The sequence below is a fragment of the Dromiciops gliroides genome, chromosome 1 (assembly GCF_019393635.1).
Source record: "Dromiciops gliroides isolate mDroGli1 chromosome 1, mDroGli1.pri, whole genome shotgun sequence".
Lineage (NCBI taxonomy): Eukaryota > Metazoa > Chordata > Mammalia > Microbiotheria > Microbiotheriidae > Dromiciops > Dromiciops gliroides.
This window is the reverse complement of record NC_057861.1, coordinates 600,059,158-600,073,064: the sequence shown is the minus strand read 5'-3', so window position 1 is coordinate 600,073,064 and position 13,907 is coordinate 600,059,158. Positions and strand designations below refer to the sequence as shown.

The 13,907-nt window shown below is 41.4% G+C and overlaps 1 protein-coding gene across 4 annotated transcripts in view; it reads right to left on the bottom strand.

Moving 5' to 3' along the window:
- The window catches only part of FAM166B (family with sequence similarity 166 member B), a 31,655-nt gene that overhangs the window by 16,855 nt on the left and 893 nt on the right, over positions 1-13,907 (bottom strand). For 2 of the 4 annotated variants that reach the window (XM_043979414.1, XM_043979413.1), the window contains exon 1: positions 16-403. The exons of the other annotated variants lie outside the window; for them this stretch is intronic. In XM_043979414.1, the coding sequence (XP_043835349.1) occupies positions 16-74 (59 nt within the window). In that variant the 5' untranslated portion in view covers positions 75-403. Of the gene's footprint in view, positions 1-15; positions 404-13,907 lie in introns of those variants that run through there. 4 annotated transcript variants of the gene reach the window in all.

The window sequence follows — 13,907 nt, the reverse complement described above, 5'->3', positions numbered from 1 at the left end:
GTGGAGAGACCTTACCCTGGGATGTAATAAGGACCCCGAGGCGGTAACCCTGGGGGAAAGGCAGAGCTGGCCATGGCCCCGACTAGAAAAAGGCTCTCTTCTCAGTCAGGCTCTGGCCTGTGTATGCCTGTCGTGTCCAGGGCTGCGGGGGCAGGGCTAGGGGGAGTGGGTGGAGCAAAAGGAGGGACTTAGGAAAAAGGGACAGGTTGTCTTAAGAGTCAGAGACAGACAGACCCCTGTGAAGCACATCTGCCATCATCGCTCAGGGTAAGTTAAAACCTGATGTAGATGCAGCCTCATTGGAGGGGATAAGATGATATCGTAGGGATGAGCATTGTCCTTGCAATCAGAAAACCTGAGTTTAATCTCAGAGCCTTGGTTTTCTCTTTAAAATGAGGATGATACTTCTTAGACTCCCTGCCTCACAAGGTAAGTGAGGAAAGTGCTTCAAACACTCAAGTCATTACACTGTGTATTCCCTTTGTCTGAGTCAAGTGAGTTACAGCTCACAAGAGGGGGAGAGGATCGATCCCAGCCCTGCCCCGAGCAGATTTGTCTCCATCCCTCAGAGCCCTTGGTCCAAGGAGTTTCTGTCTTTAGAGAGACTTTGATCTGGTAGTGATGGGACACACTGGAAAAGGAAAGCAACCTGATTCAATGTGGAGGGATAAAGCAGTTATTTGTGAGGCCAAAGAAGAAAAGGTAGAAAGAGACAGGAAAGTGGGGTTGGGGAGGCTTCAGTGACTACTGAAGAGGGGAAATCTTTTTTTAATTATGCATAATTCATCAAGAGATTAGTGGGCATTATGTCGCCAGTTCTATGCTAATCCACTGCAGGGGATTCAATTATGACACTTTGTCCCTGATCCTCAGAGTTTACAATCTCCTGGAGACAAGATGTGAACACATAAAACATATGTACAACAATGTATTGCCACTAAATGCCAAGATTAATACTGTATAATGCAATAGGAGTTCAAAAGAGAAGAAAGCAGTGAGTAAGGATTAGAGTGGGGCAGCTAGGTGGCACCATAGTGCACAGAACACTACACCTGGAGTCCCCAAAACTTATCTTCCTGAGTTCGAATCCAGCCTCAGACACTTACTAGCTGTGTGACCCTAGGCAAGTAATTTAACCCTGTTTACACTCAGTTCCTTATCTGTAAAATGAGCCGGAGAAGGAAATGGCAGAGCACTTCAGTATCTTTACCAAGAAAACCCCAAATGGGGTCACAAAAAGTCAGACACAACTGAAAAGCGACCAAATAAGGATTAAGGCAAAGAGGTTTGGTCTTAAGAGTGTGTAAATATGGGACAGCTAGGTGGCACAATGGATAAAGCACTGTCCCTGGATTCAGGAGGACCTGAGTTCAAATCCGGCCTTAGACACTTGACACTAGCCTGTGACCCTGGGCAGGTCACTTAACCCTCATTTCCCTGCCGCTCCCCTCCCCCCCAAAAAGTGAGTGTGTAAATAAACTTTTTAGATTCTGGGAGAAAAGAGACTAGGAACTCAAGACTAAGATGGAGAAGCAGCTGGATTTGCCTTGGTCAGACTACATGTGTAGTATTGTGTTCAGTTCTGGGAGCCCCAGTTTAAGGGCACTGAGAAGCTGAGGAGCCTCTGAGGGCAACCAGGATGGTGAAGGGTCTTGAATCCATGTCATGTGAAGATCAGCTAAAGGAACCAGGGATGGTTAACCTAGAAACAAGAAGACTCATGGAGGCCATGACAACTGTGTCTGGGTTTCAGGTGTTTGAAGGGCTGCCATGTAGAAATGACACTTATTCTGAACAATGGTTGCAAGTTGTAGAAAGACAAATTTTGGCTTAATAATTTCAGGGGAAACTTCTTAGCAATTAGAACTATGTGGAGGCAGGATGGACTGCCTCAGGAAATGAGTTCCCTCGCAGTGAAGGTCTCCAGGCAGGGGCTAGGTAACTATTTGTTGAGTATGGCATGCTAGAGATGCCTTGTGTGTATGAATTGGACTAGATGACTGCTGAGGTCCCCTTGCGACTCAAATCCTATGTGACAACTGTGGAGAGTGCTCCATGTGACTAACACCTGGGGTGCTACCCAAATTAGTTGGTACTCTGACTTCCTTAAACCTGCAGGAAGACCCTTTTTTTTTTTGCAGGGCAATGAGGCTTAAGTGACTTGCCCAGGGTCACACAGCTAGTAAGTATCAAGTGTCTGAGGCCATATTTGAACTCAGGTCCTCCAGGAATCCAGGGCTGGTGCTTTATCCACTGCGCCACCTAGCTGCCCCCAGAAAGACTCTTTTATCAAGCAAGAAATTATAATATCTATGAGGTGGCCCTGTCCTTGAGTTACCAACCAATGGACTCACTAGAGTTTGTCTGGCATGTGTAAGTGAGCCTCTTGTGCCACCAAGCCATACAATTCAAAGCCCCGAAGCAAGCAAAAATTCCTGGCCAGGGTTCAGCATTGGTCTAGGGAATGAAATTAAATCTCAAAATTATTTAAAAATAGGAAATGTCTAATTCTGTCCCCACCCTACATCTGGCCTTTCAGAATGTCTGACACCATACCACAGACACATAGTAAGGCCTACTCAACCCAGGAAAATTGCAAGGAGAATTATTATGTACTCCCACATGAAGCCCTCCAGACTCTTCCAGATTCTCTCCATCCTGCACCTGTACATACATTTAGCATTAAAGGGGGGGGGTTATGTCTGAGACCCCAAGATCAGTGAAAAGTACACTGGACATCTTTATTCCTACCTCTGTCAATTCTTTTCTGTGCAACCTTGAGCAAGTAGGTCACAACCTCTATGGACTTCAGTTGGAGGGGAAGATGGCTCTCTTAGGAGAAAAGACTTAGAAGGGATCTTCGAGGTTGAATTCAGTTCCCTTGTTTTATAGATCTCACTTCTCAACTAAACATACCTTCCTGTTCTGGGACATGTGCTTTCTGAAGCAATACCACCCTCCCTCCTCATTCTAAACCTCCTCATTCTAACCCCAACCCCAACCTCCTCATTCTAAAAATGAGAAAACTAAGCACCAAAGAAGTTAAGTACCTTGCCCACAGTCACACAGCTAGTATCAGAAATTTAGAGAGGGTAAATGATTGTCTTCTCTTTCTCTGTCACCAGATTATCATCATCCTGGACCCTGAGATAAATAATAAATCAGAAAGGAAAGCAGTAATCATTAAAAAGGCCAGTATGGCTTCATCCAGAGCAGGTCATGCCAGATTAAGTTCATTTTCTTTTTTGACAAGGTTATTGGAATGATAGATCAAGTGAATGCTGTAGACATAAATTTTTAAAAAGCATTTAATGGGGCAGCTAGGTGGCACAGTGGATAGAGCACCAGCCCTGGATTCAGGAGGGCCTGAGTTCAATTCTGGCTTCAGACCCTTGACACTTACTAGCTGTGTGACCCTGGGCAAGTCACAAGCCCAAATGCCTCACCAAAAAAAAAAAAGAAGCAGCACTTAAAAAATATTTCATAATTATCTTAATTTTCTGGGCATGATTGAGAAAAGGGTTAGATGTAAATACACAGGTGATTTCAAAACTAGTCGAATGAACCCAGAGTAATTAGTAGTCATTCATAAGTAGATGACAACTTGATGGAAAATCTCTAGAGAATGGTTCCAATGCTATTCAACCTTTTTGTCAACAATTAGATGAAGCTATAAAAGGCATGTTTGTCAAAACTACAGGTAACACAAAGCTGGATGGGATAGCTTACCCACTAGATAGCAAGAGTCAGAATCCAAAAAGATCTTGAGACCTTAAAACAATGGTTCAAATATAATAAAATTTCATTTAAATTCAAATGTAAAGTTCCACAGTTGGAATTCAGGAAATCAACTTTATAAGTATAGTTTAAGGAAGGCTTGACTAAAAAAACCTGTGTGAAAGAGACTTGAGGATTTTAATGGACTCAACAGTTAGTATGAGTCAACAGCCAAAAGAGCTAATGCAATCCTAGGCTACATGATGTCTAAAACAAGAGGAGTGATAGTCTTCCCATATTGTGTCCTGGTAAGAGTACTGTGTTCAGTTCTGGAAACTATGTTTTAGGAAAAAATATTGACAAGCTAGAGTATGTCCAGAAGAAGGTAACCTGGATTAGTGAAGGGAATTGAGACCATGGTATATTAGAACTTGCTTGAAAGAACTAGAGAGGGGCAGCTAGGTGGTGCAGTGGATAGAGCACTGGCCCTGGATTCAGGAGGACCTGAGTTCAAATCCAGCCTCAGACACTTAACACTTACTAGCTGTGTGACCCTGGGCAAGTCACTTAACCCCAATTGCCTTGCCAAAAAAAAAAAAAAGAACTAGAGATGTTTAACTGGGAGACAAGAAGTCTTGTTGGAACATAGTCTTAGTTATTTGAAGGGCTGTCACATAGAAGTGTTAGACTTGTTCTTAGTGACCCTAGAAGGCAGAACTAGGAATAATAGAAGTTGCAAAAGAGCTCGATACAAAGAAAAACTAACTCATGAGATAGAGTGTTCCAGAGATGAAGAATCACCAGTGGAAAAGGTACAGAGCTGGGAAGTGTCATGTGAGAAACTGCAAGTAGGCCAGCATTGCTGGTTAACAGAGTATATGGAGTACAGGGAAATAGAATTGAAAAGTAGGAAGGGGCCAAGTTATGAAGAACTTTAAAATCAAAACAATTTCTATTTGATCCTGGAGCTAATAGGGAGCCCCTGGAGCTTACTGGGTCACATGGCCAGATCTATAATTCAGAAAAAAATCATCATGGCTGCTGAGTGGAGGTGGGAAGAGACATGAGAGAAAACAACCAGAACCGGCTATTGTAATAGACCAAGAGTAAGATGAGAGCCTGAACTAGGGTCATGACCAAGTCATTAGAGAAAAGAGGATGTTTATGAGTTGTTGCAAAGGTATAAACAATAATATTTGGCAATGGATTGCCTACATAGGGTGAGTAAGTGGAATTGAATATAACTCCAAGGTTACAAGGACAATTGGAGGATTAAGAAGATGATGGTGCTTTAAAAAGGGGAGGGTTTTCTGGGGAAAAGATAATGAGTACTATTTTGGAAATAATGACAATGTGTATATAGTACTTTAAGGTTTTCAAAGCACTTTACATTATCTCATTTGATCCTAACAATGAATCTAAGGTAGGAATTATTATTATCCCCATTTTACAGATAATGAAACTAAACCTGAGAGAAGTTAAGTGATTTGCCCAAAGTTACTCAGCTGTCTGAGGCAGGATTCAAATTCAGGCCATCTTGACTCCAAGTATCACAGTACATAATCCCCTGGGAGACTAAGTCTCACCATAATCTTTATATACTACTATTCACTAACACTGAATCATGTCCAATTCTTGTACTAAATCATTCTTAAATCAACACCTAGCTACCTGTACATTTTGAATCTGAGATGTCTCTGGGATATCCAGTCTGAGATGTCAAAGAAGCAGTTGGTGATGGGTGATTATCCAGAAGAGAGACTAAGGATGGATATATAGATCTGAGAATCATCTGCATAGATATAATCATGGAACTCATGTAAGTCAAGGATATCACCAACTAAGATAGTATAGAGTTCTTAACCTTTTGTGTCATGGACCGCTTTAGCAGTCCAATGAAACCTATGGATTCCTTCTTGGAATAAGGTATTTAATTGCATAAATTGAATACATAACATTACAGAAGAAACAATTATATTGAAATGTAGTTAACAAAAAATTTTAAAACAAGTTTATGGATCCCAAGTTAAGAACTCTTTGTGAAGATGCTTCAAGACAGCCATTGGGAACTGACTCAAGGTTAGTAGGTGCAATGTGGATGAGGAACCAGCAATAGAGATCAGTGTCACAAAACCCCAAAGAGCTCAGAGTATCCAGGAGGAGAAAGTGGTTAACAGGAGGTGAGTCTGAAAAAGAGGTCAAGAGGCTAAGAATATGGTCATTAGCTTTAGCAATTAAGGGGTCATTGGAGAGACTTTGGAGAGAACAGTTTAACTTGAATGATGAAGTCAGAATCCGACTGCAGAGACAGTTTAGAATTGAAAGATAACAAAGTGAAGGCACTGATTGTAGATGATTTTCTCAAGGAGTTTAGCCATGAAGAAGAAGAGAGACAGAATTGATAACTAGTGGGAATAATAGGTTCAAGTGATGTTTTAGTTTTTCTGTTTGGGGTGTGTGTGTGTGTGTGTGTGTGTGTGTGTGTGTGTGTGTGTGTGTGTGTGTGTTTAAGGATGAGGGAAACCTGAGCTGCTTGTAGTAGGCATCAGTGTAGAAGCCCAGTAAATAGGGAGATATTAAAGATAAGAGAGTAGGAATGATAGGAGAAATTTGCTGGAGAAGTTGGGAGGTGGGAATGGGATCAAGGCTGCATGTAGAGGGGTTGGCCTTGGCAAAGAGAAGCAACACCTTTTTCTGAGACTGGAGTGAAGGAAAAAATAGTAGGGAAGACATCTAAATGATGTGATGAGGAGGAAAAGAGAAGAGGGAGCTTTCAGAAAATGAGTTCAATATTTCATTCAGGTATAAGGTGAAGTCCTTAGCTGAGAGGGTCAAGGGAGGGAAGTGTCATGGAAGGCTTAAGGAGAAACAAGAACATTTTCGGCAGCTGCTACAGAGCAGAATAGTGAATTAATAAGGAAGGAATGTTTACCATTCTGCAGTAAGGGCCCAGTTGAGACTGGAAGATGTTTGTAGTAGACTCAGTCAACATGGCTTCATGATTTCCTACAGCTTCTTTCAGTAGGTGCATAGGAGCAAAGGAGGTTGAGATTGGCAGTAATCCAGAGTTGAGGTTTGGCAAGGCAAGATTGGTGGTTGGACAAAAGAGCAAGAGAAAGGTCTGGGAAAGCACTAAAGGGTTAAGGGAATAGAGGTCTCAGTGAAAACAAAGAAGATGGTTAGGGATTGTAAAATAAAGGGAAAGATGGACTAATAAAAGAACCAGCTTGAACCAGCTAGGATTGCAAATTCTTATTCAAGTGTAGGTTGAATAAGTTGGCCTCTGAGGTCCCTTTCAACTATGAAATCCCATAATTCTTGGGGTGTGATAGCAACACCTCAGCATGAACTGAATTAGAACACTGAGCCCTGGTTAAATGTCTGGGGGTCCAAGAAGGCTTAGAGCACCAAAATTTGTTTTCACCACTCCACAGTTCTGACACAAACTGGCTCTGGGTATGGGCTATAGTCAGGAATGATTTAGGACAATTATTGGACATGATTCAGTGTTAGTGAATAATAGTATATAAATATTATGGTGAGAATTAGTCCCCCAGTAGGCCTCATTGTGGTATGAAGATGACCCAAATTCTTGAGAGTTGTGCCAATGGTTCAAGCTCTGAAAAGGTCCTATTAAGTTGAAAAGGCTTCAAATACAGACTCGGTGATCAGTATGACTTATCTGAGGACCAGATTAGTTAAATTTAAAAAGGAACATCACCACAAGATTGGTCTCCCTGGCAGCAATAACCACAGAAATTCATGTAGACTAAGGTATAGGAGGGTTTGCCGATTTGTCCAAGGTCTCATAGTAGATAATAGGGCCAGGTTTCAAACTCAAATCTTCTGTGTCCAACGCTCTTCCCAACATACAACACTGCCTCCCTTGAAAAAATACGCCAAACTAGGTGTGCTAAGACTAGAGTTGTGGTTAGGTTTGAGATTAAGGTCCAAGATAGAAGGAAGATTATGATATATTTAAGGGGTGGTTCAGATACTTAGAAAATAGGGTGCATAATGGAAGAATTAGGGTATCAGAAGAAAAAACAAGAGACAGAGAGGCAGCAGTTTGGGTTAGGGTAGGGATCAAGCCACAAATTAGAGATCAAACTTGGACTAGAGTTAGGATATGGAAGAGAGAGAGAGAGGGAGGAGGGAGAAGGAAATGAAGAGGGAGAAGACAGATATACAGATAAAATAGATACATAGGTAGAGCATACACTGAGCACTGATTATGTGGCTCTGTCCTCTGCTAAATGCTAGAGATACAAAAATGTGGCATTGACAGTGGCTGCCTTCGAGGAGTTTATATTCTAATGGTGAAAAATAACATATAAAGAAACTAACAAAACATAAAGAGATTGATTACAGGTTAGTCTGAGAGTTAGCAAACTTTCAGAGGGGATACTGTGAAGAAATGTCCCTAAACTTCAAGGCTCCTTTTCTGAGTTTCTTAGCTTTTTGTTTTTCTTTGTCTACCCTAGACCACTGAGGAAATTGAATGTTCCCTCCAACCCTTAGGGAAAGGTGTCAGTAAAGTCTCCTTTAATGCAAGGCATGATGGCAGTCATAAAGCTTTACTAAAGAATAAAGGGAAAATATATTTAGGACAAGGGCTTCAAAAACATATGTACATTCTTTTTTTTAAAAATGTGGCTAAGCTAGAAGAAAAGAATGAGGGCAGCTAGGTGACAAAGTGGATAAAGCACCAGCCCGGGATTCAGGAGGACCTGAGTTCAAATCCGGCCTCAGACACTTGACACTTACTAGCTGTGTGACCTGGGCAAGTCACTTAATCCTCATTGCCCCCACCAAAAAAATAAAGAAAGAAAAAGAATGACCTTGGCTCTTAGGTTTTCCTTTGTTCTGGTATAGTTCTTCCCCCCTCCCCCACTATCAATTTTCGCTGAAGACCAAAAAAATCTTGGAATTGAGAAACTGGGGGTACCACAACCCCACCAAGTCAAATAACCCTTGACAGTTTGTTTTGGTTTTTTTGAAAGGCAGCTTCTAATGATGTTGACTGGGTACAATTTATCATTTGTAAATTAAACTGGGGGCCACAAAGAACTTCTAACCCTAAGAGTGAAGCCAGGCCTCTGACAAAGACCCCTACCTTTGGTGAGCAGAAGTAAAGTTTAGAAACATAAATTTAAACCCAAAGGCACTAATTGGATAGACCCATTCTGTGTTCCAGAGAGCTTGGTTCCTAGGACAATCTGTCTCCTTTGGGGGAGAAAATACTTATTCTAGCAAAGACTTTTTGAGCAAGGATTTTTTCCTTACTCCGATGATTGGGGTATACCTTTCTAAAAGACCCATAAGATAGGAAAAGGCCTCTGTACTATAAACTTAAGTAGCATCGGCACAGCCCAGTCCTCTGTTTATGACAAAGTAGACTGACATCACCCTCTTGATGTCACTGGTCCTCTTCAAGAACGAAGGACAAACAACAGTAGAACCTCAGCCAAGGAGCCCTCCTGGAGCCAGAAGGTGGAAAAAGAATCACCCATCATCATGCTCAGTGGACCTCTAGTGGCCACCTGGGACCATCAAGGAAGAGTACCTAGCAGAGACTTTGTGCCACTAAACAACAATAGGGAGCAGATGTGCCAAGGACAGCAAGATGACATCAGCCTTGTAGCATCAGAGGCTCCATTTGTTCTTCCACACATGCATCCTGGCTACATGTTTTGTATGTGACTCTCTACATGTGTGCCCTGCCACAATATCCCACACATATGTCCCTCCCCACATGTGTTCCATGGGTGCATCCACACTTCCCGCTAATGATTTGTACATTTGTAGGAGTGTATGTCTAAGGTTTTACTACGGGGTAATGCTTTATTGATATGCTTATATTAAATCACTTTGCTTTTAGCTAACTGTATCCTCTGGCTGACTAGTAAAAGTAAACACATCAGTGGGAGCTTGTGAGCTATGATTTTGAGTGGCTCTAAACCTAGTGGGGCAGCTACAGGGTATGGAGCGCCAGACCTGGAATCAAAAAGACCTGAGTTCAAATCCGACCTCAGACCCATACTAGCTGTATGACCCTGGACAACAAGTCGATTAATCCTGTTTGCCTCAGTTTCCTCATCTGTTAAATGAGCTGGAGGAAGGAATGGCAAACCACCCCAGTATCTCTGCCAAGAAAACCCTAAATAGGGTCACAAAGAGTCAGACATGACTGAACAAAAACTTGGTAGTCTTGAATTTAGGGCATCCTTGTTTGGGGAATCATTAGGCAAGTTGAGTCAATCAACAAGCATTTATTAAGCACATCTTATGTGCCAGGCACTGTGTAAACACTGGGGCTATGAAGAAAAACTTTAAAAAACCTGATCCCTGCCATCAAGAAGTTCACATTCTGGGGGCAGCTAGGTGGTGCAGTGGATAGAGCACTGGTCCTGGATTCAGGAGTACCTGAGTTCAAATCCGGCCTCAGACACTTAACACTTACTAGCTGTGTGACCCTAGGCAAGTCACTTAACCCCAATTGCCTCACTAAAAAAAAAAGAAGGGCAGCTAGGTGGCACAGTGGATAGAGCACTGGCCCTGAAGTCAGGAGGACCTGAGTTCAAAGCCAGCCTCAGACACTTAACACTTACTAGCTGTGTGACCTTGGGCAAATCACTTAACCCCAATTGCCTCACCAAAAAAAAAAAAAAAGAAGAAGTTCACATTCTAATGGGGGAGAAAACATGCAAACCTTTACATACATACAAGATATATACAAGATAAATTGGAGAAAATAAACAGAGGGAAGGCACTAGCAATGGAGGACAGGGGCCTGAGAAAGAGAGATAAAAGCTGAACCTTGAGGGAAGCCAAGAGATGGAGCTGAGTAGGTAGAGAATTCCAGGAATGAAAGGCAGTCAACAAAAAAGCATGGACTCAGATGGAGTGTCATTCTTGAGGAACAAGTTCCCTGTATCATTGAATCCTTTTTTTTGGGGGGGGGGGGCAAGGCAATGAAGGTTAAGTGACTTGCTCAAGGTCACACAGCTAGTACGCGTCAAGTGTCTGAGGTCAGATTTGAACTCAGGTCCTCCTGAATTCCAGGGTCAATGCTTTATCCACTGTGCCACCTAGCTGCCCCCCATAGAATACTTTCTAAGGTATAAGATGACCAGAAAAGTAGGAAGGAGCCAGGTTCCGAAGAGTTTAAAAAACCAGAGAATTTCAAATTGATCCTGGAGGTAATAGTGAGCCACTGGAGTTTACTAAGTAGGGGGCAGTGGGATGACATGATCAGACTTTGTGCTTTAGGGGAATGAATTTAAGAAAACATCTGGGTGGAATACAGACTAGAAGAGAGACTTGACGCAGAGAGACAAGACAGTTCAAGCATAAATAAGGTGATGAGGGCCTGCACCAAGATGGTAGCAGTGTCAGAGGAGAGAAAGGAACATATATGAGAAAAGTTGTGACAATAAGAATTGATGAAAACAACTGACCTGAAAAAGATCAAGGAGAAAAAAAATGTGAGAATCATCATACTGTCTGAAAACCATAACGCCACCCCCCATAAGAGTCTAGACATCATATTTCAAGAAATCTTAAAACTGTCCAAAACTCTTAGAACCAGAGGACAAGGTGGAAATAAAATCTACCAGTCACCTCCTGAAATAATTTAAATGAATGAAAATTCCCAGGAATATCAGCCAAAATCCAGAGGTTTTAGATAAAGGAAAAAATACTGCAAGAAGCCATATTCAGGACTACACAAAATTTAGCAACCACCATGCTAAAGGAGCAGAGAACTTGGAATACAATATTCCAGAAGGCAAAGGATATGGGTTTACAGCCAAGAATAATGGACTTAGCAAAACTGAGCATAATACTATATGGGGGAAATGGACCTTTTAACAGAGACTTCCAAGCATTCCTAATGAAAAGATTAGAGTTGTAGAGAAATTTTGAAGTTCAAACACAGGAGTTTAGAGAAACATTAAAAAAAAAGTAAACATGAACAATGATAATTGATTAAACAAAGATAAATTATTCATGTTCACATTTGGGGATATGATACATGTATCCCCTCTGAACCCTACCATCATTAAGGATCATAGAGTCTAATTAGAAAAGGCCAAGTGGTTCTGTTACATATCAAATGGGAAGAGAAGGAAAAAGGAATAATTACATTGAGTGGGGAAGAGGGAAAGAGGTGGAGGAACAGGAGCAACTGACACACACATCCACATGTGTGTGTCATTTCACTCAAGAGGGAAATAGGAGGGAAAGGAGGAAGGGTAATTAGAGTGAGAATAGACTAATGGAGGGATTAGTCCTAAGAAAAATATTCTCAAGTATACACAAAAATATTAACATCTCTTTTTGAGGTGGCAAAGAATGGGAATCTGAGAGGCTGCCCTTAAATTGGAAATGGATGAGTATGTTATGGTTTATAAATGTGACGGAATACTATTTGTGCTATAAGAAATGATAAATGGTCATCAACATTATGTGTTGATCAACTGTGATAGACTGGATTCTTCTCACCAATACAATGGTACAAGAAAGTTCCAGGGGACTCATGATGGAAAAGGCTTTCCAAATCCAGAAAAAAAAAAAAAGAACTGTGGAATATGGATGCTGATTGAACCATACTATTTCTTTTGGTTTTGGTGCTGTTGTTTTTCTATTTTCAGGTTTTTCCTTATTGCTCTGATTCTTCTCTTATAGCATGACTGATGCAGAAATATGTTTAATGTTGCTATGTATATGTGTATGTATGTGTGTGTGTGTGTGTGTGTGTGTGAGTGTATAAATATATAAAACACCTATATCAGATTACCTGCTGTCTGGGGGAGGGAGAAAAATTGGAAATTGGAAATCTTATGTAAACAAATGCTGAAAGCTGTCTTTACATGTAACAGGAAAATAATAAAATACTTTTATTTTAAAAAAAAAGAAATGATAAATGGGATAGTTTCAGAGAAACCTGGGAAGACTTATATGAACAGATGCAGAGTGAACAGAAACAGAACAGGACCAACCACAATTCCACAGGAGTAATGATGAAACATACTACTCACCTCCATATAGAGAGGTGAAGGATTCAAGAGTGAAGAATGAGGCTTTTTTTTTGTTGGAAGTAGCCAATGTGGACATTTGTTTTGCTTAATGATATACATTTGTAATGGGATTTTTTTCTTTTGTTCTCATGTGAGGGGTGGGGTTGGGGGAGGTGAGAAGGCAGATTTTGCTGACTGAAAAAAAAAAGAATTGAAAACAAACAAAAAAACCCAAACCTTCAGACCCATACTTCCCTAAAAAGCATATATTAGGTGTTAGCTATAAGGCCACATAGATCCAGATTCACTGAGGACCCAACATCTCTCCAGTCTGAGTGCCTGATTTCAATCTCTCCTTGTCCTCACCTCCAGCTACATCTTCCTTTCTTTCTCCTTTCTTTCCATGATATTCTCTATGTCTCTCTCCCTGGTTCTCTTGGTTTGTCCTAGTCACCTTCTTTCTGGGCCTGAAACTTTCACTCCTTTCCCTATCTTTCTCCCACTATCTTTGTTTCTCTCAAATTTTGACTTATCTCTCAATTTTTGTCTCCTTGTCTCTGTTCCTGCTCTGTCTATGGCCCTAGGGTAGTGTCTCTTTATCTTTCTTGGTCTCCTTCCCCCCCCCCCCCCACCACACACACACTTTCATCTTGTTTTTTTGTCTGTCTGTTTCTCAAACATTTGTCTATCAATCTTTATCTCTGCTTTTCTGACCTCGTCGGTCTATGTCTCAACACCCCTCTCTGTGCCTGATTGTCTCCCTCCATCTTTGTCAATCTCATTTGCTCTAATATCTCATCTTCTTTATGCCTATTTCTTTGTTTCAGTGCCAGACTTTGACTCCCTCTTTCTTTTGGTTTCTCCCTTTTGATGTCTGATTTAGTCTTCCTCAACTTTTGTCTTCTTCTTGTCTCTGTCTCTCTGTCCTGTTTGTCTCTTTGCCCATCTCTGTCTCACCATCTCTATCTCAGTGTCTGCCTCTGTGTTCTCATTGTCTCTTGTTTCACTATGTGTCTACCTGTCTCAGTGCCTGTCCCTGCCTCTCTGTGTCTGTATCCTTTTTCTGTCTCTCCCATGTCTCTGTCTGTATCTCTTCTTTCTTTCTCTGTCTCTACCTGTCTCACATGTCTCTGTCTGTCTCTACTTCTGATTCATGTCTGTATCTCTCCT